This window comes from Gopherus flavomarginatus, chromosome 2 (genome assembly GCF_025201925.1).
Source record: "Gopherus flavomarginatus isolate rGopFla2 chromosome 2, rGopFla2.mat.asm, whole genome shotgun sequence".
Taxonomy (NCBI): domain Eukaryota; kingdom Metazoa; phylum Chordata; order Testudines; family Testudinidae; genus Gopherus; species Gopherus flavomarginatus.
In genome coordinates, this window is record NC_066618.1 from 87,267,140 (window position 1) to 87,293,960 (window position 26,821).

General features: G+C 43.5%; 1 protein-coding gene across 2 annotated transcripts in view; it reads left to right on the forward strand.

Annotated features, from left to right (window-relative positions):
- Window positions 1-395: 395 nt before the first annotated feature.
- The window catches only part of PDCD6IP (programmed cell death 6 interacting protein), a 59,578-nt gene continuing 33,152 nt past the window's right edge, over window positions 396-26,821 (forward strand). Inside the window, exons 1-9 of one of the 2 annotated variants that reach the window (XM_050937938.1) lie at window positions 396-704; window positions 7,920-7,974; window positions 10,433-10,502; window positions 12,931-13,058; window positions 16,289-16,442; window positions 18,628-18,728; window positions 19,712-19,843; window positions 21,682-21,904; window positions 26,167-26,290. In XM_050937938.1, the coding sequence (XP_050793895.1) occupies window positions 499-704; window positions 7,920-7,974; window positions 10,433-10,502; window positions 12,931-13,058; window positions 16,289-16,442; window positions 18,628-18,728; window positions 19,712-19,843; window positions 21,682-21,904; window positions 26,167-26,290 (1,193 nt within the window). In that variant the 5' untranslated portion in view covers window positions 396-498. The remainder of the gene's footprint in view (window positions 705-7,919; window positions 7,975-10,432; window positions 10,503-12,930; window positions 13,059-16,288; window positions 16,443-18,627; window positions 18,729-19,711; window positions 19,844-21,681; window positions 21,905-26,166; window positions 26,291-26,821) is intronic. The other variant, XM_050937939.1, reaches the window with a different exon arrangement.

Here is a 26,821-nt window from a genome sequence, read left to right on the forward strand (position 1 = left end):
TAGATGAAACAAACAACATGGAGGAGTGGGGAGGGCACGAGAACAACCGTGTAAGAATAATACCAGGGACCAGCTTTCGTTTGGCTCACAAGAAAGCTACACGGCCTGCGTCGCTCTGCTCAGCTCTGCCCGCCCTTGGTTACTGAGAACAGGTGAGCAGAAGGGAAGCAACACGGCGCAGTCACCTAGCGCGGAACTACCATTGAGGGGCGGGGTCCCCAGGGCCAGGGGGCGGGGCTATGGAGGGAGGGGGATGGATTTGAGGCGCGGGGCTGGGCCAGTGAGGAGAGAAAGTGCGCGGGGCTCTGAGAGGCAGATCGGCGATGACGTTACGGGGCGGGGCTAAGGGAACAGGGCGGAGTTAGGGAGGGGGAAGGCACCTGACTGACGTGCTGGGGTCTGAGTTTGCGCAGATCCCGGAAGTGCGGCGGGTGGGCGCGGGCAGTTCTCAGTACTCGGGCGGGCGGGCCCACCAAGCGCAGGCAGCGGGGGGGAAACATGGCGACTTTTATTTCGGTGCAGTCGAAGAAGGCCTCCGAGGTGGACTTGGCCAAGCCGCTCTGCAAGTTCATCCAGCAGACGTACCCGGCCGGGGAGGCGCAGAACGATCACTGCCGCGCGGCCGAGGAGCTCAACAAGCTGCGCAAGAGCGCGGTCGGCCGCCCACTCGACAAGCACGAGAGCTCGCTCGAGACGCTGATGAGGTGCGGGCGGGGGGCACGCGCGGGCTCCACGGTATGGGGGTCGGGGGGGAGAGCGACGCCAGGCCTGTGCCGCTGTCCCGTCCGGACGGGTCGGCGCTGTGCGCCAGCCGCTGCAGAGCAGACACCCACGGGGGCCTCTGGCGGCCGTTGGGCGCGCGGGCAGGAACTCCGAGGGACTGGGGGGCGGGGAGAGAAGCAGGAATGGGGGGGGGGGAGGGACACGCGGTAGTGTTACTTGTAGAGCGGACCCGGTGTTTCCAAGCGAGGCCCGGGCTGGGGGCTGCAGTGCCCCATGCGTCGCCTCCCCCCCCCGTGGGGTAACAGGGTTTCTGTCCCCCGGCTGTGTTCACAGAGCGGCGGTTTCTTACATGGGACGTGCTCGCTCTGCCTGGGCGTCTCCTGCGTGACGTCAGGGATCCGTTCAACTTGCCGGGACACCTGTGCCGTGAGGCGAGGCTGCGTCACGTCACGTCGCGCTGGCGGCCGGGCCCACGCGAGCCCAGTGGCCTGAGCGAGGCCGCGGGTCGGAGCAGCGAGGTGCCGCCCGGGGGGCTCTCTCCGCCCGCTGTCTCCGGCCCGTTGCCGTGGGTGGTAGTTCCGGACCTTATCGCCCCTTTCCTATGGCTTGCAGCTCCCCCCCCCCTTGTGTGCCGTGAGCTGAGCTGCCTTCACGCCGCCGCCTCCGTCTTCCTTCTCCTCGCTTCTGTCACATTTGTTGTTGCTTAACTTCTTGTTGTCGTCTTGTGTTTGAGCCCCTTCCCGGCTTCCCAAGCAGCGCATGTCTGTGATCTGCTCGGTATGAGCGAGTCTGCCCGTGGCTCTCCCGTGCCAGGCCAGACTCTTGCACTCTAGGTGATCGGCATAGGAGAAGAAAGAACCATGGGCAGCTGTGGTTAGAAAATCTGCAACGCTGTACACCTGAGCTGTGTGTGTGTCCAGCTGTTGGGGATGCTGTGCGGCCCACCTGCGCCTTTACCCATGGAAGTGCTCCATCTTTTCATCCCCACTGGATTAGGCACAGTTTGCTTGGGAAACACTGATCTTGGGGTTGATTACAGGTTTCAGCCTGCCAAGTAACTTCTTCTAATTTCCAAATGATAGGATGCATGCTGGGACTTGTAGTTTATGACACATGTATTGTTAAATTGAAGGAATGGCTGCAATCTGTTACATTGTATGTGAATGATGTGAAGCCCTTAGGCAAATTGTGGGTGCTGCCTTAATGGGGCAAAATCCTTGTTAAGATCTTGGAAATTATTCCAAATAGTAAGCTTCTTTGACAGCTAGGAGAGCAAGTTATACTGTCCAGTTACACAGGCAAAAGATACTGTAAAAGGGTCCATATGAGCAACAGACCTCTGAAAAGCAAGTTAGACCAACCTAAGGCTTACACTACAAAATAGTAAAAGAGAAATCGGTACTTCAGAGTGTTTTTGTGTACTTTGTGTTCTGAAAGTACACAGTGGAAGCTTAGAGGGAGGGAGGTAAATGAAAGAACCATAATACACAAATGATCAGAATTTGAATGAAGGCGCTAATTTTTTAGGCTTTGTATACACTTAAGAATTTTGTTGACAAAAGTTATGCTGCTTTAATTAAACCACTGTGCATGTCCACACTTTGCTCCTTGTGTCTGCGGAGTGCATCCCCACTAGCAACTCTTGCATCGACACAGAGAGCAGTGCACTGTAGGTAGCTATCCTATTGTGCAAGGGGCTGCAGGGTGCTTTGGGAGAGGTATGCCTTGCCTCCTGGGGCAGGTACAGCATCACATGATGAAGGTTTCTCAATCCCATCCTTCCAGGAGCATCCTAGTAGGTTGCCAGCTACTTTTCAACTGAAGTAACTGTGTGTGGAGAGTGTGACAGGGATTAATGTATGTGGGGAGAGACCAGAAACAGTGTTTTGACCCCCCCCCCAATCCTGCTTTGCCTGCCTATGGTTCTCTCTGAGTCCTCCCACAGTCTCCTCAGCTCCTCAAAACAATGGCCTCAGCAGCTGTGAGAAATGTCAAAGCTTCCTGAAGCTTTGAAAAGGGAGGGGCACATGTATACATAGCTAGATGGAGTGCAGCTGGGTTCATGAGTCCCCGCCTTCCTCCTTGGTTCTGCACAGCAGTTCTGTCCCATTTCCTCTCCCACCCCCACCAGGAACGTGCCTAGTGCTGTGTTCCTAGTGTGGGAGAGCAGGAGAATTCCATGATGATGATTTGCTCTTTGCTGCCTGAATGGTATGCTCAGCTGTCAGGACTTCCTGGAATTTTTGAAAGAGTTGGCGCCAGGCCTGCTGACAGCAATTTTGGGGCCCAGAGCAGAATGGTCCCCCTGATATTTGGGTGGTGCCGCTTCCTGTGCTGGCTAGTGCCTAGTGAGCTGGTGCCCCTGCCTGTGCTGACTAGTGCCCAGTGAGCTCTTCCAGCACAGTCAGGGCTTCCACATGTGCGCTCGGCTGCCAGTACCATCCTGCGTGTGTCTAGGAGTCCTGCGGGCTGCCTGGGCAATTTTAAAGGGCCTGCCACTGCTACTGTAGCAGTGTCTGGGGGCCTGTCGGCCCTTTTAAATTTCCTGGGCCCCTGGGCAATTGCCCCCTATGCACCTCTCGTACCCCCCCTCCGTCATGGGCCTGGGAGGGGCGCATGCCTGTTGGACAGCTGAGTTCAAAACAGTGAGCAGAGTGGTTACAGTGGACATTGTGGGATACTAGGGGAGACAGTGTCTACAGTGATGCTTTAACGTTGCCACAAAAAACAACCCAATAGCTTCCCAACTCATGCAGAAGAATTTTTGATAAGTTGAGATAGTGATATACTGTAGCAGTATTCCTGTGGCATCAGTTAATACAGACGTGCATATTACAGGGTAGTACATTCATTTTAATCTCCATAGAAAAGGCAGTTCTTTATATATAAATTGTCTCATCCCCTATGGCACCTTTCTTACATACCCTTTGAGCCAGAACTTTGTCCACAAAACCTAAGTGACTCCATAAAGATCACACCAAGAGAAGCTTTCTCTAAAAGGGCTATGAACAGTGTATTGTCAGCAGTTACAGCTTACCACAAGCTCTCTAAGAAAGCACATTTATTCTTCAGGTAAAAGCATTACAGAGAAAACATAACAACAACAAAAGTTCCTATTTGCATGCTAAAAGCTTTCCAGAGATTGCACATCAGTCTTATGGGGCCTTTGTAGGCCAAAGTTTTTCCAGACCCTCTACAATTCACCCTTTTTATCCTCAGTCCTTTCATTGTGTTTGTCTCTGGAAAACTGAGTTCGAACCAGTGTATGTAAGCTTCCCTAAGGGGTGACATCTCTCTGGAGTTAATTACAATCAGAATGATTCTCCTTAATCCCCTACTGTTTTTTGTTCTTGTGGCAGCTGTGATAACCTGATCCCCTGGAGTTGCATTCAGTCCTTGGCCCACGGTAATGAACACACTTGATACATTATGGTCTCCAAAGTTACTGCATGGCATTTCAATATATGTCACACGCACCATCCTGCCGCTCAGCCCTGATGGCTTTTTAACAGGCTCAGGTGTTCTATTAACTGCCTAGATAGGCTCCTTCCCCTTAAATTGGCTTTTTAAGGGTAGCCCGGCCTAGACTCAAAGGCGCCAGCAACTCTGTGGCAGGGACACAAGAAGTTGAGGTTCTCATTTGTGTGAAAATTTTGTGCCTACATTGGTAACACCTACGATTATTACAACTTAAGAATCTAGTAAGGGAGGGAAATCTTTCTTTTTCGGTTGACTTTGTGTATGTCTACAGTCATAGTGTTTTCACTGCATAGAATACACTTGCTCGAAAAGATGTTTATAAATGTCAACATGGAAGCAGAATAATTCTTTCAATAAGGCTTTTTAAAAAGGATGTGCCTATTTATATCAAACTGGAATTTCTTTGTTAATTTAAGAAAAGTTGACTATCTCTTTTTAATATAAGAATTTATTTTTGTATTGTATTTATCAACATTTTGTAGGGAAATAAAGCAGGCTATCAGGCAGAAGCTACATTAAATACATTCACATCCCACTCCACTCTGTAGTTGACTAGATTTAGGCTTTAGAAGCCCATAAAAAGGGGTATATGTGTGGAATTCCAAAGGGAATGTAAGGGTCATAAAGCAAGAGCTCTACTACAGCCATTCCCAAAGTATTTGACTCTAAGATGGTGAGAGTTGGCCAGCTGACTTTAGTTGCCAGTTTGTAGGCCATTTAGGGACTTAAGGGTATCTAAGTGATATATCTACCCTACAGTGAAACAGCTACAATGCTGCAACTGTGCCACTGTAGTGTAGCTGCTTCCTACGTTGATGGATGGAAAAACTCCTTCCATGTAGGTAATCCACCTCTCTGAGAAGTGGTAAATCGGACTAGGGAAGAATTTTTCTGACAGCGAAGTTGAGTTTGCAGTGGGCTTAGGTTGACCTAACTGCTCCACAGAAGGTGCAAACTTTTTCACAGCCCTGGGCAATGTAGCTAAGTCAATCTAATTTTTATGTGTAGACTAGGCCTGTATTTTTTAAGGATGTAAAGTAAGTTAATTATTAACGCTTTGAACTGCACCTAGATGTGAACAGGAAGTAAGTACAAATACTTCAGCAGGCTGAGAGATTTTTGGAACTTTAAAATCACTTATGTCATCACCAGCTCATCTTCCCCCTCTCTCTCCGTGCCATATATTCAGTAACTACTTTGACTTAAAGATGTTTTTAGTAGCTGCTATCTTGAAATGCTAGAAATAAACTGCTTTGTCATCTGCAATCCACTTGGAAGTCCAGTTTGCAAATGGTATACAGCATTAATCTCTAACTAGCACTTTTAGAGAGCCTGTTACATTCCTATCAGAGTGGAGGTCTTATTGAGGAAAAGGACGCCATTGTTCTGAGTGACTTGATTTTAAGTTTTGTCACCTGCCAAGAGTGAAATATAGAGAAAAATGTTAACTTCTACCCTTTCCACTTGTGTAAGGTATGTTTGTAGAATTCATGGATCATGAAATATAGTCTCTTAAATTTATTGGTCCTTCATTTTAGAATGGTCTTCCTTGGTATATTTAGTACTGAACTAAAGCAAGTCCCCACTACAAGACAGGCCCAACAAAGAAAGTAACAGACAGCCACTAGACATCACCTACAGCCCCCAACTAAAACCTCTGTAGATCAAGGATCTACAACCTATCCTGAAGGATAATCCCTCACTCTCACAAACCTGGGATACAGGCCAGTCCTCACCTACAGACAGCCCCCCAACCTGAAGCAAATACTCACCAGCAACTGCACACCATGTAACAAAAACACCAACCCAGGAACCAAACCCTGAGACAAACCTTGGTGCCAACTCTACCCACATATCTATTCAAGGGACACCATTGTAGGACCTAACCACATCAGCCACACCATCCGCAGCTCATTCACCTGCACATCTACCAATGTGATATATGCCATCATGTGCCAGCAGTGCCCCTCTGCCATGTACATTGGCCAAACTGGACAGTCTCTATGCAAAAGAATAAATGGGCACAAATCTGACATCAGGAATCATAACATTCAAAAACCAGTAGGCGAACACTTCAGTCTCTGGTCACTCAATGACACATCTAAAAGTGGCAATTCTTCAACAGCAAAACTTCAAAAACAGACTTCATCATGAAGCTGCAGAACTGGGAATAATTTGCTAACTGGATACGATCAGATTGGGCCTGAATAAAGACTGGGAGTGGTTGGGTCATTACACAACCTAAATTTAATTTCCCCATACTAGTTTCTCCCTGCTGTTACTCACACCTTGTCAACTGTCTGTAATGGGCCACTGTCTTACCACTTCAAAAGTTATTTTCCCTCCCTTGGTGTCCTGCTGTTAATTGATTTATCTCGTTAGACTGACCTCACACTTGGTAAAGAAACCCCCATCTTTTCATGTATTTATACCTGCTCCTGTATTTTTCACTTCATGCATCTGATGAAGTGGTTCTAGCCCACAAATGTTTGTGCTCAAATAAATGTGTTACTCTCTAAGGTGCCACAAAGACGCCTCATTGTTTTTGCTGATACTGGCTACCACGGCTACCACTCTGAAACAAGTCCCATATTGTGGTCCGGTATTTATTGACTAAGTGAGCCCCTACTCAAAATTGCTGACATTTCTCTTTGTTGGATGTAATGTAACTTCTGGACACTCTATCAAACTGGTTCCTTGAGGGAGTGTTCTAGGCATCAGTGGGCAGAACCCTATAGATTTTGATGAAAATTGGGTAAACCAGAAAAGAGGCTTGCACAACTGTGGGTTAGATGCTTAACTGCAGGAGTGGAGAATAAAAGCGGCTTTATTTCTTCTTTTTTTAATGCCCTGCCTCACCAAACCCTGCTTGGTTGGGTTGGGGTGGAGGGGTGAGAAGGAGAGGGCACTTACTTTCCAGTTCAAGGGAAAGATGGGTATGTTAGAGGGGAAGAAAAAGGGTGGAGGGGGAGAGAGAGAGAGAGGCCTTGGCATGAGGAATGGGCAGGTGGAGGGTTTTTCAAGGAATCCCTGAAGTAGAGGAGAATGGGAGTGTGGTGCAGAGGGAGCTTGTGGGGGTGACTGGAAGAAAACAAGGAGCCCTTGGTGTGTGCCTCGAGCTCCGCTATGGAAATGTGCAACACTCTAGTTTATTTTTGTTAGAGTAGTTCTGGGAGGCCAGCAGAGAATGGGGCCTGATTGTGCTAGGCAAAAATAGTGACCAAAGAGTTTGCAATCAAAATAGACAAATGGTTGGGGGTAGAGAGAGAACATAGAAGTTGAATCAGCATAGTGATGGTTAGCAAATGTTATGTTAGTGTCATGATTTTTTTTTAAATTTTGATTTAATTCTCTGTAACATGATCATGATGTCAAGGGCAAATTTGTTTCCTTGTCTGTCATGTGTTCGTACGGTGGACCCTTTGCATAAGAATCTATTTCCTCCTCCTACTACATGTGGGAAGTGTGATGGAAGAGACACATTGTCCGCAGTATCCCTTGCCTTCCATCCACCTTCCCTCCTAGATCCGCAGTGATTGCTGCCACAGTGGAGGCACATTGCATGTTCTAGTTATTTCTCCCAAAATGTTGCAGAATTAGTGGGGGAATTCCATGACTTACGTATGGAGGGCAACCCTCCCTCTTCCTCAATGTAAACAAGACCAATACAACTCTTAATCTGGTATTTACCTCCGCTCTTTTGTCTGTTGCTCTAGATACTACGATCAGCTGTGTTCCATAGAGCCAAAATTTCCATTTTCTGAAAATCAGGTAAGGTGTAAAAGACTTGCATTGGCTTCACATGTACTATATTGGGACAATAGTTCATGGAAACCAGGATGTCTTTTTTTTTTTTTTTTTTTTTTTTTTTTAAATTGTTTCTTCTTCTTCTACTTGGCCTATGTCTAAGACACTGCTTCTCCCAGGAAAGACACTAATCTCTCTTAGCTTCATTTCCTAATCTCTCTCTCTTTACATGTGGCTGTGGATGTGTTTAATCCTGATACTTTGAGTTTTCACCTGTGGTAACTATCATTGCTCTCATTTTACAGATGCCAAAATGCAGGCTCAGAAAAAATGTGTGTGTTTTGTTTTGTTTTGTGTTTTGTTTTGTTTTCCTGGAGGCCACTGTGATCTGGTCCATCAGTAACAGTGGCACTTCTTCAGCTGTAGGGTTCATTTGCAATCACCTCATTTGCTAGTGTACACTGTTTTAAATTTTGTGTTTAAACCTGATTTATTTTTAATAAGGGTTGCAAATTCTTTCTTTGTGAGCAAAGAGGTAATGTACATCTCTTAGCTGTTCTATATTAGTCTTTGAGGTATAAGAAGACATCAGTCATTCATTCTGAGTTGGCTGCGCCAGTGTCTATAGGGCAGAAGTCACCATTTCTGTTCTTTGAAAGGAGTACGCCTTGAGACAATGATGTCTTTGGCAGAAAGACTGACACACTTCTTACAAAGAGATTTGTATGACAGCAACTTAGTCCTTCTTTCAAACATGTTAAGTTCTGCAAGGTTTATTCAAAGAGAGCTTCTACTGAAGTCTGTAAAAGGTGCTCCAAGTTAAGATGGCTCAGTAAAGTGGAAATAATTGGAAGTGATGGTAAAGAGACCCGAGAGGTGTCTGTATTTTTGTATATAGTTGCAGAAATTGTTGCATGGGACTTCCTCCTGTGATAAATTCTCTTGTGGTGATCTTCACACTTTGCCATGCTGAAGAATTGAAGAACTTATCTGAGTTTCTCAAAACTTCTTCTCTTCAAGAAGTAAGGTCTACAAATCCCATCCATCCTGGCGATAAAATATGGCAGGCACCCTTTTCTCCTAGCAGTACTTGCTCAGAGTGGAAAATTCTCAGAGATCTTGTACTAGTAATTCTTGTCATGGTTACAAAGCTAGCTACACCTCTGACTCTTTCTCCGGTCTCCCTGAGTGCACCTCCATTAGGACTAAAGCTTCCTACTTTGCCTTTCCTGGGATGGAATACCATGGTTCTCCCTCTGTTAGACTGGGTCCTAGGATATAGGGCCTATGTACTGACTATGCTTTCTTGGCAGGTACAACTGGATTCGGTGTTGCTAACCCTCCAGGATTGGCCTGGAGTCTCCTAGAATTGGCATTGAGCTCCTAGTGGCTATTGAAAGCAATCCAGGAGATTTTAATAAGATATTTTAAGAAAATGACATTACGTCATGTTGGTAGGTGGAAAATCTCCGAGAATAGCTTGTCAGCTGGTAGCCCTCGGTACCAGTGGTGGTTCTCTGTAGAGTCTGTGACCAGCTGTGAATAGAGATTCAAACAGCCTTCCTATAACGAAGTATTTTTTGTTCTTAACAATAGGAACAAAATATTAACATAAGAAAAAAGGATTAAAGGATTAAAACAACAAAAGGTCGACATAAGTCTCTTTCATTCAGACTCCTAGACAGACCTGTTTGCCCCAGACCCCTAACCTCTGGGTGTGTGCATCTCAGTCTCCTGCCTCTCTCTCTCCCCTCCCCCCCCCCCTCCTGCTGTTGAGGGAGTGTCCTTTTAAAATTCAGATAGGCTTTTTATTCTCTTTTCCTTGAGCTTGGATCTGCTTCGCAAAACCAGTTTAAGTGCAGCAGAATTTCAGAAGTGGAAATTCAAAGTGAATGGCTTTTGTGGTGTTTCTGAAGTTTTTGCTAGGAAGTGTGTATCAGGATCCACAAACATACATTCCTTCCTGGGTGCATTTCTGAACAATCCTGCTGTTGAATTAAATCAGTATATGCATGCAGGAAGCAGCACAATCATCCAAGCAAGAGATGATATTCATAAATTATTGCAAAGCATTTTCTAATCCATCACAGTTCTTCAAAAAAAACGTGTACTTTACTTTGGAGAATGATTGGGTTTCTTTGTAGCTTTGGCACTCTCTTCAGGGGAAGGAGGTTCTGCCCTGTCATTCACAGGTATAATTCTGCTTCCAAAATGTGAGCATTGAAGACTCGTTGTGAGAATCTGAACTTCGCTTATTGAAGAAATTTTGTGTAAGCTCAGATAGAAAGTTGAGTAGGAAAATTTATATGTGAAACTAAAGACTGTCTTAAAGTTCATAGGATTTTTGTAACATTACTTACACATTGCTAAGCATTATAATGCTTTAATTAGAATAAAACAGATAAAACTGTGTACTGGATGTCATTTTAAAATAAGTCTTTCTAAAATGAAATGCAGTGCATTCTCCTTCTCTTTTTTTCAGATCTGTGTGACCTTTACATGGAAAGATGCCTTTGATAAAGGGTCGCTTTTTGGAGGATCTGTCAAACTTGGTATGTAATTTTAATGAAAATAAAATGCAAGTAATACTTCTAACAAAGAATTTTGAAAATATTTGTATTTTGATGGTGGCCTGTTTTTCAATATCACTGTTTCTCACTATGGCTGTTTCAGTGAGTCCAGGTACTAGAACTCCTCTTGGAGATTTGTCCCTTTGGAACTATGCAATCAGCAGGTGTTTGCAGTGACGCAGGACAGCCTTTTCAAAACAAGACAGCTTTTATTAGCCAATTGGAATACAGTATTTTTGGGGTCCCTTTTTTTGGAATGAAAAAGCCAAGCTTGTACATGTTACCATGTTGGCAGCACTACCTTCCTCTCTGTCCCCTGCTATCCAGGATTGTGTGTCTGCAGTGGTCAGCAGAATACTTACTACAGCTCCTGAAACATCAATTCTTTGTTTTAAGCTCTACTCATGCTGTTTTCCTGTGCTCTGCTGGCCAAGGGAGGTAGTCCGTGAAAGTTGTATGGTGGTTAGTCCTCCATTTTTTTTCTTCAAGGTAATTCAATGTGTTGAGGGTTCTTGGGGGTCCATACTTACCAACTCAGATGCCCATGACCAACACTCATCTCTTATTCCCCTGTCCTAGCAAAGAATTTAAACCCCTCAGTCCTAGAAGGTCATAATACAAAAGTGAATGGGAGGACCAAGTCTCACATTTTTTTCATAAAATACAAAAATTTCCCCCATTCCACTTGGCAGTACGTGCAATCACAGTGTTCAGCTGGATAAGTAAGACTGACTTCCTCTCTTCCTCAATACGTTGCTTTTGGTTTCTTACTGAAGCCCTGCAGATGCATTTATTACAGTACTGCTCACTGTTGAGGGGTGTCCTGGTAGGCCATACTTCACCAGTTCATGGAGAGAAAACATTAAAATCCCTGGGTCACTACTTGAAGGGAGGGGAAGAAAGGAACAGTTTACTCCCTTCTGCAGCTGCTTTGTTCTAACCTTATCACTTTGGACCTCTCTCCTTTTTCTTCTCCCTCCTGCCCCAGTTTGTTTCCTGCAAAATGCTTTACTGTGTGGGGAAGGAAAAGTCTTGTTCAGAGCAGATAAGGGTGCAGTGCAAGTGGGTGGGAGAAAGGGTAAGCTCACTGCTGCTGGACCTGCTATCTCATGTCATGGCAGCTGCGTATGACTAATAACTTCTCCAAGGCTATTAATGGGCTTGGCTGCTTGATATTCAGAGCCAAGTGTTTTCCAGTGTGTGGGCTAGGTACATCCTCTTGGGCTGTGAAGAACTGCCAGTGGTTGGACAGGTCTCTCAGTTCTCCAGAGTGAAGGCTTAATTTAAATAAGGATGTGTCTACCCTGCAGCTGGGAGGTGCAATACCCAACTCCAATGACAAACTCATGAGAGTGACCATGCTGAGTCAGACGAATGGTCTGCATCCAGTCTAGCATCTTGCCTCTGACAGAGGCCAGTGCCAGATATTTCAGAGGAAATTAAAAGAACAAGGCTTTTTGGAGTGATTGTCCTATCATCCAGTCCCAGCCACTGACGGTTGGAGATTAGGAACGCCTGGGGCATAGTGTCCCTCAGCTAGTTTTGCACAAGATAATGCACTAAAAAAAGATATTGCGGCACAGGCAGCATCTCAAGGTAGCTGCCCAAGTACAAATCCACCAACCCTCTGGGTCCGAGCTCAGGTGGCCAGCCCAAGCCTCTGCCTGTGCTGCAGTATCCACGCTGCCATTTTTATCATTCTAGCTCAAGCAAAGCTAGCCCGAGTAAGTCCGTCTGTGTGCTGAGAATCATACCTCTCAGCTGCAGTGTAGGCATACCCAAAGTCTCTAGCTGTTATGGATACAGAGAGAATCTTGACAGCATGAATCTAGCGTAACTAAAGCAGAGATCTGCCAGAATTTGCAGAGATCATGAAACAATAGCTCTCAGATCTGAGATGCTCCATTCATTTCAGTAGGTGCTAACTTAAATGTCAGTGGTGATAGTTTAAATGTTATTAATTGACTATTTCACTGATTGTGTAGCTGTGCATGATACTTCCTCTTTGATGCTTTAAACAATCTACTCTTACGTGACTGCTCACTTTGAGCAGGACTTCAACAATAATACATGCTGGAACTGAAGATTTGTGACTTCATTTTCCTAATGTGGGGCTTATCTTTCAAAAGTTTGGGAAATGCTGTGCTAGATGTAAGATTCAGCTTTCTCTAGATAAACAAGGATTTTTCTTTCTTTGTATAGTTCTCTTTAACATGCAGGATCAGAGTGATTTGGGTGTTAAAAGTTCCATACAGTTGCTTCCTTAGCTTCCTGTTTGAAACTACTGGTGGCCTCCAAATTCGGAAGGTACTTATTTTCCTGTAAGTGCTGGCCTTCTTGTCTTTAAAGGGCAAAATGCTGAAGCATTATTTTCCTCACAGAATGCTCACTCTAGCTTTTTTGGTTTCAGCTCTGGCAAGTTTGGGATATGAGAAAACCTGCGTTTTGTTCAACTGTGGAGCATTAGCTAGTCAGATTGCATCAGAGCAGAATCTGGAGAATGATGAAGGATTGAAAACTGCTGCTAAACATTATCAGGTGTGGAAGTCTTTCTGTACTGACAAACATTGAAACTATTAATTCTTAAAATTAAAAATTTCCAATTAAGAAAAAACTGTCTTAACCTCCTGTTACTGAAAAACTTGAAACTGTTGACCTCTGATTGAACACCAGAACTCTAATAGGCCACACTCAGAACACCCCAAATAAACATCTGTTTTAACCTGTAAATGTGACTCTTCCCCACCTCCCATCCCTGCCTTTCATTAAGTGGTCTGCTGAGCAGTTGTTCTTTACTGATATTTAATCTCTTTTTAAAGTATGATATAATACTATGTATGTTTGCAAGTTCCTTGAGAATCATAAATAGATGGAGAATTATCTTTGTGTTTGCTGAAGCCTTTGAACTGTATTGGTTATGTCCTTGGTAATAAGTTCTTCAGAACCTTTAAGTTGAGTTTGTCACATTTCCCCTCTCCAAAACTAGGAGTCCAAAGAAATCCTGGCATTGCAACAATGTTTAATTCCCTACCGCATCCCAAACTTTGAATCTGCTGTAGTATTTTTGAGGATTTGCTTTTACTGTTATGAAAATATACGCACCATCTCAAATGTTCTTTCAAAATACTGAGTTTTCTGGCTGTGGTGAGAGAGTTCCTTATTGGACACTCTGCCTGTTTTTGGGTCAAACAAGGAAGTTTGGGATATTGAAGGATATCTTCAGCAAAAATACAGTGTTGCTTCTAGCTAGGCTTAGCTTTGGAATGTTTTGTAACACAGTAAGGAACTGTAGGTGGTTAATTATGATAGAAAGCTGAGGTGGGGCATAAAAATCATATCTGTGGGAAGCAAGGGCTATGAAAAATGTAGTTTTGTGTTCTCCAACATCTTATTTACTGCCCATTTAAAAAAAAAATTTCTCCCAAAAGTATAATAGCTGTGAAAAACATTAGATTTTTCATAACTTGTTTCTTCAGTTATGCAGTATTCTTAGTTCAAACAGCCCCTTTTTGGGAAGTATGGAGTGATAAGAGTATGGTCCATCAGTATTTCAAAGGCGTGCAACTATGATTTTGAAGTTTATTTGTAGTACCATTGCTGAGGTCTCAGCCAGATATCGGAGCCCCATTTGTGCAGACAGTTCCTATTCCAAAGAGCTTCTTCTCTAAGAAGATAAAACAGATCTAAGGGTGGTAGAAGGAAGAGATGCAGAGAGATGAAGACATGATTTGTCCAAAGTCGCTCAAGAGGTCCCTGGCCAATTTGGGGATAGAACCCCAATATCTGGAATTCCACACTGCCTCCTCTAGAATGAGAAGTGCCTTCTCTAACGTTAACTACTCAGTACTCCTATCTTCCATAGCTGTATCGTCAATACAGAAAAAATTGTGTAATATCACTTAAATTGTATTTCTAAATTTTGTGCTTCTCAAGATCTTTATCATAATGTCGAAAGCATAGGTAACTTTTCTAAGATTCATGTAAAAGGTATAAAACTTTCTCTAGATGTGAATGTATTGTGGATTATGTACCCATTAGACAAAAGATGTACAATTGTTTTGTCAACCTATACTTAAAAGACAATGAACTTGTACTGAAATTGATATATACATGTTTAGTAGTTTGCAAATAGTTAACCTGACAATTGAATCACCTCAGCAACAACAAAAAAAACCCAAAACTACAGCAACTTCAATTTGTCTACCGTGATTATGGATAGCCTACATCTTCTTGGTCTTAAACTGCCTTATTCATAGAATCATTTTAAGAGACTATAGATTCAGAAAAGTCTGTTTAGGTTACCCGGTTTTAACTTTATTTGTATTTTGCAACTCTTCTCCCCAGACTGTTGATACTTCTAACAGAACTAATCCATTAATTTCCATGCTCCCTTCCCTGCCTCCTCAGTATTTACATGCATCTGTCTCTTATTGTACCACCTCATTTCCTTTCTGGTGGTACCCCTCTAGATATTTTTCAATCATGGTTTGTTATACCATGCTGTTGTAATGTGAACTCAATTGTGCACAACCATGAGGACCCTTCCTTTTTACTGCTTATTTCATATATCTTGAGCATTGCTGTAAGGCCACCTTAATTCCATGTCAGTAGTTTGATTTAGAAATGTTGATGTTGCAGTGTCAGAACAGACCAATAGTCCACTTACACCAGTATCTTATTTGATCATGACTAGATGCTTCAGAGGAAGTCATTAATGATCACAGAATGCCCATAACTATGGAATACAATACCATGACAACAAACTTTTATCTTTTAACCTGCACTTGGAGTTTTAATAGCCCTTGTTTTAGCCTGTATCTCAGTGCTCTTAATATAATTCATATTAATCCTAACTTTCCACTTCGTTTGCCTTAAGCCTGGTCTACACTATAGTGTTTGGTCAACATAAGGCATCTTACATTGGCCTAATTATGGAAGTGTACACACTACAGACTTGCTCCTGCTACTGTAAGTGCCCTACTACACCGACATAATAACTTAACTTCCATGAGAGGCATAGGGCTTATGTCTGTGTAGTTAAGGTGATGCACTGTTCATTTAGACATTGCATTACTTACATGTATTGGCTGTCATTCTTGTCAATTTCACGGCTGTTGCCCAGGCTCTTGGCTCCCTGGTCCGTGCTGGGAGCACCTGTGTTCCAGATGAGAAGTGTACCTGGGCTCCTGGCAGGGAGATCGGCACCTGGTGTCCAGCCAGCTGCCCCATTTCTAGTGAGGAGCCAAGAAGCCTGTTGCATCTGCTCTGTTGCTTTCAGTGAGGAGCTGCCCATGGAGCTGAGAGCCCAGTCTCTCAGCCCCCCAGACTGCCCCTCTTAAGTCAGTGGAAGCATTCCTGGTGGGGATGCACACCATTGACAGAAGAAGGGGGCAGTATGAACATGAACCACCGCAATAATTACAGCGGTGACTGTAAGTCAACCTAATATAGGTCGATTTTAAGTTTATAATGTAGACACACAATGCACTCAATTGAGGGTATCATCCATATTTATTTATATACTCTTCTACTTTATAGCTTTGGTTAATAGCTTCTCAGTCAGCCTTGTTCAGCTCTCTTAGAACAAGTGGGATATCAAGAGTTACAAAGCCCACATTCTAGATTTTGTCCTTTCTGGTCTCCGCATTGTTGTTAACTATAAAAGTAAGTTTGTTTCTCAGACATCTGTTTGTGCTGTACCTTTTTTATTAGCAAAAGTTTGTTTGAAATACAGGAAGAATAATGTATTCATTTTTGCTTTGGTTCAGTTTGCTAGTGGTGCCTTCCAACACATTAAAGACACAGTCTTGTCTGCGTTGAATAGAGAGCCTACAGTGGACATCTCTCCAGATACAGTTGGAACCCTTAGTCTTATTATGTTGGCTCAAGCTCAAGAGGTGTTTTTCTTAAAAGCAACAAGAGGTATAACTTTACATTTTACAAATGTGCTTAAGTGTTCTTCACAACTTCCACAAATGTTTTGATTTTGACTTATTAATTTGAGAAATGAAGTTTAGTATCATGTGGGCCTTTCAGAACTGCCTAATTCGTCCCTGAACTATTCTTTTCACCATAATGGAAGTACTGATTGTGTGAAAACTTAACATTTCTCCTTGTCATAGTGAATATCAGCTGTCAGGTTGTGACTTGATTTTGAGAAGTGAGATGTACCATTTCATCATCCCGTCTTTCTCTTCCCAAGTCTTACCAAGACTGAGCATGCTGCCTGAAAAGTGATCATGTTCATGTTTGCAATCTATCCCAGGTCTTGCGTGTGGCACAGAGCGCTATTTACTAGACTACTGGATCACTTGAATTCTGTTTTTCAATTTAATTTTCCTTGATAAAATGCTTCAATGTCATTCCTGTAGATTCATGGCATTGGACAACCTTTTTTTGATATTGCAGAGGGGCAGAGTTGAAGGAAAACAACTAACAACATCTTATGAGAGATTGAAAATATTTAAGTATCAGCTAGTAAATTGCACGACTGAGTTTTTTATAACCTCTGTCAGGAACGTCTAAATAAAGAATTTACAGTGTTAAAATATTTTACTAGAGCAGACCTTGCTCATGTTAGATCTGCAGCACCTCCTTGCAGTGAGGAGCAGGGTGACCAGAATGAAGCTTCCCAAAAATAAGTAGGGATGCCTCTCATTCTTGCTATATTCATGGCTGCTGACAGTATTACATAGGGGGACCACTGTCTTGGGGTGCATTGTGTAGAACGATGCTTCTCAAAGAGGTTGTCCGGTCCATGAGCCATCAACTGCCAGTCTGCGGCGAGTTTCCTCATAAGAGCATTGAATAGGATAATAACATGGCACCGGTCCCTGACACCTTGGGGAAAAACAATTGCTGGTCCCCCACATCAGATAGCTTGAGAAGCACTGATGTAGAATACACCCCAAAACTTACCAGTACATTCTTTGCTAATGGTGAACAAATAGTTTATTTTTTTCAGTGTAGGGGCTGAAATGGGGGAAAGAGAATAATTGGTTTGAACCAAAACTGATTTTTTTTGGGTTTTCCTCTTGCTGAAACAAAAACCAGGCTTCGAGTCAAACAAAACAGTTGGAAACAAAAAAATCTTTTTAGTTTTGGGTCGTCGTCAGGTGTTAAATCTTTTTTTGATGTGCTAAATTTCAAAGCAAAATGCATTTCAAAAGTTAAAGTTGAAATCAAATGCTGTTGCAGAATGGTCTCTTTACTAAATACAGCCTATGAAAACATGCATATTTTTGTGCAATTTAGTATCTCAGAAAAATTTGGCCCACTTATATTTCTGGCCCACTTTTGAACCAAAATGTTCATGTAAAATCTTCCTCCTGATCACAGGCAGCGACAAGTCACATTATGATTTGTAGGTCTTGGTGAGACTTTCCTTCTTCCTGAGATATCTGGTTTACAGGCATGGATTCCTTTCTGACCTCTGTACAAGAAAGATGTTGTCTTTCATGGTAGTTACAGCATTTATGTATGAGGTTACCAACAAAGGAGATTTTGACAAAACTGTCTGAAAAATATCCCAGATGCATCATTGTAACTTAAGCAGTCATTCTTTCAATTATGTGCTTTGGCTCAAGGTGGGTGAGGTAGCAGCTTTTTATTGGACCCTCTTCTGTTGGTGAGAGAGACAAGTTGGTCCAGTAAAAGATATTACCTCACCGGCCTTGTCTCTCTAATGTTCTGGGACTGATAAAGCTATAACTGCATTGCATACAACATTGGTTCAAATAGACATTCTAGCTAAATAATCTCATTAGAAGACCTCTGTGTGACATTTCATTCCAACACAGCACTAAATGGAATTTAAACTAGCAATATAGCAATTTTCAATTGAGATTTTAAACTTTTATTTGAATATTCTGAATTTGAAAACTTGGTCCAGAGCATGTCGTCTTAATCGTGTTCATAACAGGGTCCATTCTGTCTGCAGTGGACACTGCTATGAAGCATTTTATTGTCAGAGCTACACTGCCTCCACATCTTGTGTGTGAATGTGCAGAGTCCCTCCTGAGCTCATTACAAGTTAGTAACCTTTCTTTTCATGAAAACATTTGTATTAATGTTTCTTGTGTTGTCTTTTTGTTGTTTTTAATTCCAGATAAAATGAAAGATGCTATCATAGCTAAACTGGCTAACCAAGCTGCAGATTATTATGGTGATGCTTTCAAACAGTGTCAATATAAGGACACTTTGCCCAAGGTTAGTAATGCTAATAAAAAAAAATACAAAATATACTAATGTAACTCTAGTTGAGTATTACATTCTATAAATTTATCTCTGAGATGGTTTCTCAAGCATTTTTATGATCAGACTTTTGTAGCAATGGAGGTGGCGGGGGGGAGAAACCCTGGGAATTCTTGAGTAACTTTAAGAATCCAGAAAAATCCTCCAGTTCAAGTATTGTCAGTTGTCAGAAGCACACTTCAGTTTTCTTTGAAAGCTAATCACTTTTTAGTATTATAATAATATTTTGAAATACATGAAATACTGTTTTATTAAAACTGTTACTTTGGGTAAACTTGTGACAGTGTATTTAGGGATGGCTTATTTAACTCCTTAATTTGTTTTTCAAACTAACACATTCTAATGGGGTTTATATAATTTTTATTTTGTTGGTATGACAGTAAAACTATTTTTGTAGGTCTACTGATAATTATTTAAGTATTCTTGGTTCACTGTAAATGAAAACTTATTGCAATGGTTTCTGCTGGATAATGGTTTTATTGTCCTTTTAATGGTTATGTGGGGAAAAAAGTAGATGTAGAACTATCATGTCAGCCTCTAAAGTATGATGACTTGATTAACGAAGAGGGCTAAATATTCTTTCATACTTTTTGAAAGTACTTTGTCTTGGGATCTTTGATGTCCTTTCTACTATTCTTTCTAATGCATGTTTGAATTTCTAATCTTTGTAAAGTAAATGTTGTGACTTCATGGCTTTAATTAAATGAAGTGCAATCCCCAAATCAACATAAAACCATTGAAATAATTTTACCAGAGCAATATTTTTATTTTGACTGAATTCAATCCATGCAGTCACACATCTCTAACATTTACTTCTAATGTTTTAACCTATCTAAACCATTAATTGGGTGATTCTAACTTCCTTTTCTTCTTCCTTTTTCTTCCTGCATCCCATGTTGTCTGTGGTGGTTTATGTGGTTGGACTTTCCCCTGGTCAGTATTTTTATTTCCAGGAGGTGTTTCCTGTTCTGGCTGCGAAGCACTGTATTATGCAAGCCAATGCAGAGTATCACCAGTCTATCCTAGCAAAGCAGCAGAAGAAATTTGGTGAAGAAATCGGTAGACTACAGGTGGGTTGGGACAGAACTCTTAAGAAATGTAGGAAGACCTTTTTAATGACTACCTATGACAAATCTTATATACTTTGAGTTGCAAAACTCCGATAGTTAAGATTGACAAGTTTCCTAAAAAAATAAAATGAAATCCCGCCCCCCCCCCCCCATACACACATACTGTTGATCAGAAAAATTGAATGCCTTTTTTGGGATCTGAAACTTTATTTTCATAGTCCTCTTTCATGGACTCCTTAAACATAATCAACAGACCCCTAGCAGTCCTCGGGCTGCAGGTTGAAAGCCATTGTTTTAAAGAAAGGTTCAAAAAGACGTTTAATGATGTTTGCCGTGGTACTAAACAGACTGAGGTCTCTATGTGCCAAACCTCAAACCTTGTTTAAAACTGTTCAAAGTTGGATAGTGACTAAGTTATGTTAATGCTTTGGCACATTATATATATATATATATAAAATACACATTTTATATATAATGTATATATAAAAAAAAAAATACACCACCACCCACTGTTTCAGGCCTGCTTCAAATAGTTCAGTTTAAAAATCACAGGACATGGCTTAAGAAGCACACTTCTCATTTATAAATGGTCTATTTTATAAATTGTAAATGTGCCCTTAAGGTAAAATATTTGTTAAATGGTTGATTAATGTTATAAGTATGTTAGATATAAGCAGAAAGGGTTTTATAAATAACCTTGTTTGGTTGGACTGCTCTCTGGCCTCTGGCTGTGGGATATTTGGTTGTTCAAATAGGGAAATGATTTTCTTTGGTTGTTGAAATGAGGGGAGGTCTGTACTACTAGAGGCAGGTTCAGGTGGGAGAATGGGTCTCCTGTGGCTGGTGGTGGTGGGGTGGAAGCAGGGGAAATAGATATCCTTTTGGTTAGTAATGGGAGTGAAGGGTGTTTTCTCTGAGTGTAGGTGTCAGGTCTGGGTGGAGGAGGATTCCAGGTTCCTTAGTATCAACTTTTCAGAGTCTGAGTTGGGGCTTAGTAGGCAGACAGTGGTAGCAGGGAGATGGCTGTAGAATTCCAACCTAGGTGTGCAGCTGTATCTTAACCTTTCTTTATTGCACATTGTTCGAGAAACAGGCAAGCACTGGAGAACAGGGGTGGAAGTACATGATGTCTCCCATGAACCTTTAGCAGTACATGGGAAGGGGACACAAAAGAAAGGTAGCATCTGCCACAAGGCTCCTTGAACTAGGAACAATCAACTCAGTCCTAGTCCTTGGAGCTGAGATAGTGTTAGCTATTTTGAGTGGTCTTGTGAAATAATTTTACCCTATCTTCTACTTCCCAAATTATAACTGAATTCTGTGGATTTTTGAGACTATTGGTGAGATTACTTAGGGTGTGTCTTCACTAGCAGTGTTAAAATGCTGCCACAGCAGTGCTTTAATGTGTCTGTGTAGTTGCGGCACCAGCGCTGTGGGAGAGCTCTCCCAGTGCTCTAAAAAAAAAAAACTCCCCTCCACAAGGTGCAGCACTCACACACCCCTGAGTGAGAAAGTTGCAGCGCTGTAAAGTGGTAGTGTAGACAGGGTCTTAGTATGAACTGCAGAGGACTCGTGATCCCATTAACAACAGAACTGTATATAAAGTCAGTGTATTGCTGGAAGTAATTTTTCTAATTCTTCTCAAAATCGTTAGACATTCCCTTAGTAGGCAGGGAGCAGCTAATGCTGAATCTTATGCCTTTTCAATATTTGTAGTTGGCTAAGATGATCAGCTGTTTTACTATATATTGTTTGTGTTAAAGAGATGGAATACTGCTAGGAAGAGGACTGGATGGAGAGACTATCTGAATTGTAATTATGTGTATTTTGATTTTTAGCATGCATCAGACTTGATAAAAACAGTGGCATCTCGTTATGATGAATACGTAAATGTAAAAGATTTGTCTGACAAAATCAACCGCGCCCTTATAGCTGCCAAGAAGGACAATGACTTCATTTATCATGACCGGGTTCCTGACTTGAAAGATCTAGATCCCATTGGCAAAGCCAGTCTTGTGAAATCTACCTCAGTTGTTGTCCCTATCAGCCAGAAGTTCACTGGTAAGCAAAATATTCAGAGCAGATTTAGAGGTGAAATGTATCTTGCCTGTATATAAGATTAATATGGTCTCTAAAGTTCAACTGTAGCTCTGTGATTTAGATGTACAATATTAAAGTTAATGTTCAATCTCCAATAACGTATTCTTCAAGTGCTTGCTCATGTTGATTCCATTCTAGGTGTGTGTGCGCGCCCACGTGCACAGTTGTCAGAGATTTTTGTCTTAGCGGTAGCCATAGGGTTGGCTGTAGCGTCCTCTTGAGTGCTGCATTCGTGCGTTGGTATATTAGGCGCTGTCGCTCTGTGCCCTATCAGTTCCTTCTTACCGCCTGTGATGATTGGTCTGAGCGCCTTGTATTGCATTGCAAGAACGTTAGGGATTCTTATAGGCCATTGTTCTGTCTCCTTTGTTGTTAGTTGATAGGTACTTGGAATCCCGGCTGGGACTTCACCTCAGAGCGAGGCGTGCCCAGTTTCTCAGGCTTTAAGCCATGTTTGTCATGCAGCTGGTTGATGCCCATTAGTGACCCCCATGAGAGCTGTTTAAAGTGTTTGTGGGAATCCCACCGAAAGGATAAGTGCAGGGTCTGGAAAAACCTTTGCCCTTAAACTCAGAAGGAGCAAGATATCAGCTTGAGGGCACTCCTCGTGGAGGCTGTGCTTCGTCCCGTCTTGGAGACCTCTCTATTGGACTCCATTGGTATGTCAGCACTCCATGCAGCACACCACTGGCACCAGAACCCTCCCAGCACCATTCCACCTCCCCGGTGCCATAGAAGCCATCAAAGTCAACAGGCCTTCTGGAACTGTAGAAAAAGGGTGACTCAGGCAAAGGACCTCTGTCAGGCCGCATGCCCGTTCCAGAGCTGCTCAAGCGTACCACTGCGGTCAGACCCCCCTATTCCAGCCAGTGACCCAACTCTTGGGAGCAGCAAGGTGTACCATCCCCTTGTAGGTCATCTATGCCTAAAATGGGCCTGGCAGCCAAGCAGGCCAGCCAGCACCACAGACACAAAGCCAAGCGACAGACCCGGCCAAAACCCCAGCATCTACAGGCAAGCCGGTTATGGGACTGCCCCTAAAACATCAGAGCGTACCTGATCCCCAGACTGCAGGCGTCAGTCCCCATCACTGCAGTCTCGGTCACCAATTAGAAGAGACAGATCCCGGACACCAAGGTCTCCACCTACAAGGCATGGGACATCCGAGTTGTGACGCTGATCCCTATACCCATGGTACCGTAGGGCCTCCCACCAGAGTTCGCCATGGCACAGATTACCACCGCTTAGGTAATCTCCCAGGCATTGATTCTGCCCCGGTGCGGGATCATTCCTGGTTGCGGCACTGGTCTCTGGCTCCCTGGTACAATCTTCAGGCAGGTACCGGTCCTTTCCCTCTCCTTACTGGTTGCTGACAAGGATCAGTCAGCAGACTCGGGTATCTACGACTCGGCCCTGGTCACCAGAAAGGCAGTGGTCCAAGCATGAAGGGGATTTCAGTCCTTTGCCTATAAAAGGCAAATTGCCACTGGCCCATGAAACTGGCATGGCTTCTGTGGCAAGGGGTGTGGAGGCAGGGTCAGTGGCCCACTCAGTGGCAGCACTGGAACCAATGGGCTGTACCTGTTATGCCGGTCCCATACTCCCACCATTCCTCCCAGGCCGGATCGGGCAAGCTGCCCCCGGCACAGCTGGCACCTGAGTCAGAGCACAGTGCCAAATCCCATGCGGGGTGACACATCAGGCCCTGATGCCCAAGGAGCCGCCCCGGACAAGAAAGGGGAAGCTGCCCCTCCCGCTGCTGTAAGTATCTTGGTTGTCTCTGGACGAAGCGGTGGCAGGCCCCTCACAAACAAGCAGCTCCCCTGACGACTTCAAGGAGCGCCAGGCTCAAAAGGATGGCTGAAACCTGAACTTGGAGGTCAAGGAGCTAGCAGATAAGTCAGATGATCTCTTTAATGTTATATCTTCCTCCACCCCAGCCCGGGTTGCACAGCCCCTCCGCTCAGGGGTCCTTAAAATTGCCAAGTCTGTGGGGCAAACCCCCTTTTCCATTGCGCCTACTCCAAGAAGGCAGAAGAGAAGTACTATGGCCCCGCAAAAGGAGTTGAATACCTGTCACCCTCCAGCGGGATTGGTGGTCGTGTCCGCCGTCAGTGAAAGGGCTAGGCAAGCAGTACGTGGAAAAATAGACGCCAAGAGGCTGGACTTGTTTGGCAGGAAAATTTAATTGACGGACAGCCTGCAATTTTGGGTATCTAATGGTGCGGACACTCTCCAGATGGCCTTGGATGCTACGGACTCGGTGTCCAGGATAGTTGCCTCCATGGTGGTCATGAGGCGCAACTCCTGGTTACATCCCTCTGGGATGTCCCAGGAGGTGCAGACTACCCTTCAGGACCTTCTGTTTGAGGGAGCAGGGATCTTTTTGGAGCTGACTGATGCACAGCTCCGTGGCCTTAAAGATTCCTATACCCTCCTCCATTCCTTGGGCATTCACACACCTCTGCAGGCTAGAAACCCTTTCCATCAATGTCCATTGAGGCCCTGGGTAGTCCCCCAGTCTAGCTCCTACAGAAAGAAGACAGAGACAAAGGATTTAAACTGCGTCACCCTTTGTCTTCTCGTTCCTCTACCTAGCCTGGTTCTTCCAGAGGCCAAGGAAGCCAGAAGCAGGCATTTTGAGGATGCGCCCAAGGACGGCGCCCCAGTCACTTTCCAGGATCCACCTCCCTGTGCTTTCCTCTACCACTTGTGCCCCTTCCAGTCGGCCTGGTCGCAGCTGACCTCAAACCGTTGGGTGCTTGACATAATATCTTCAAGCTACACCCTGCAGTTAATGGCCAGCTCTCCCTCCCACTACCTGCACATCAGGGACCCCATTCTGCCATGGGACCTGAATCTTAGTGCTGTCACGGGGACACCCCCTCCCCTTTTGAGCCTCAACCTTCCAGGTCTTTCTCCTGTCCTGGAAAGTCACATTCCTAGTTGCGATAATATCTGCCTGCCTACTCTCAGAGATTAGGGCACTTACCTTGGAACCGCCCTATACAGTCTTCTACAAAGACAAGTTGATGCAATTGTTCATTGCGGTGGCTGACAGGATGAAAAGTTGTCCAGTGTCCGGTCAAAGAATTTCTTCTTGGATCACTGCCTGCATTCGCTGCTGCTACAATCAGGCAAAGATGCCACCTCTAGTGATTTGTAACTGCTCATTCAACCAGGGTGCAAGCCTCCTCAGCAGCTTTCCTAGCCCAAGTGCCTATCCAGGACGTCCGTAGGGCGACCACCTGGTCATCCATCCACACGTCCACGTCCCATTTTGCACACTTACCCAACAGGCCCGGGACGATTCTGGCTTCAGTAGAGCAGTACTGCAAGCCGGTAGACTGTGAACTCTGAGCCCACCTCCGAGGATGCTGCTTGTGAGTTTCCTAGAATGGAATCAACATGAGCAAGCACTCGAAATGGTTACTTACCTTTTTTTGTAACTGTTCAAGATTTGTTGATCATGTCCATTCCATTACCTGTCCTCCAACCCTCTGCTGGAGTTGCTGGCAAGAAGGAACTAAGAGGGTGTAGGGTCAGCAGCGCCTAATATTCCAACACATGAGCGTGGCACTCAAAGGCGCTATATTCGACCCTATGTATACTGTTAAGGCAAAAATCTCTGACTGCATACGTGGGCGAGTGCACCTAGAATAGAATGGACATGAGCAACACATCTCTAAGAACAACAGTTAAGAAAAAGTTGTATTGTGAATTAAGCCATTGGTTTTAGTGTCAGAAAGATTACTGACAGGCCCCTGCAAAGGGTAAATCTTCAATTTCAAGTTAGTTATTCAAATCTGCACTAGTTCTATCTCAAAATGTTTGGATGAAGTACATAATCTGGTCTCCTGAAGAAGGAATTTTGTTGAAGAGCTCTTATCCTAAAGATCTAACTTGAAGACAGCCCCTACTGTTAATCTTACAGCTTGCCTAATGCAATATGTTGAAATCCTATACATATCCTCTATCATGAGTCTTTTGTGATAAATCTGAAGTTGCAAGTTTTGAGTGTTGGTACTAGGCCTAAGGAGATGTTGACTTTTCCTCGGTGGTATTTCCCACTCAGTTTAGAAACTTGGATTTGTGAAATTTCTGTATCAGTAATTGTCTAGATGAATCTCTTAAGTATATTTCAAAAGGATATAAAGAAGCTCCATGTTTTTTTGGTCACCTTTATAGTTGCATTAAAATAATTTATATTGCCTCAATCACAGATCTGTTTGAGAAGATGGTTCCTCTGGCGGTGCAGCAGTCTCTGAGCCTCTACAACCAGAGAAAGGCAGACTTGGTAAATAGATCAATAGCCCAGATGAGAGAAGCTACCAATCTGGCAAATGGGTGAGTATTGGTTATTCAGACTTCTGATCTTTTTCAAAACATTTTTTCATTGTGTCTGTCTTTGTCCAGAATAATCAAAACTTTACTTTTATCCACTTCAGTGGAGATTTTTATTTAAATATCTTGTTCAGATTTTTTAAATCTCTGGTTTAGACAAAAATTGGGTGATAGAGGGGAGAATATGTGAATGCTAATTTAAAAAAAAATCCCAGTCATGCAAAGTTATTAATCACTTCTAATTTCCATTTGCTCAGCACTTCTCAATAAGGGTCTTATAGGACTGGGCCAGTAAATACTGTAATAGTTAGACTTCTTCTGTTGTAGGAGGTAAACCAGGTTGCCACTCAATAGGGTTTGGAAATTTTTACCAGATATCTAACAGAGGACTAAAATCCCATTAGCCACATATGGATGCAAAAGGTTGAGGGCTACACTGTTTAGGGGCAACATCCAGATGTAAAGCCATTTCCTTCCCCTCCTAAGCTTCTGGGAAATGGAAGGTTACTGAGTTGTCTGCCATAGTGCTGTCCT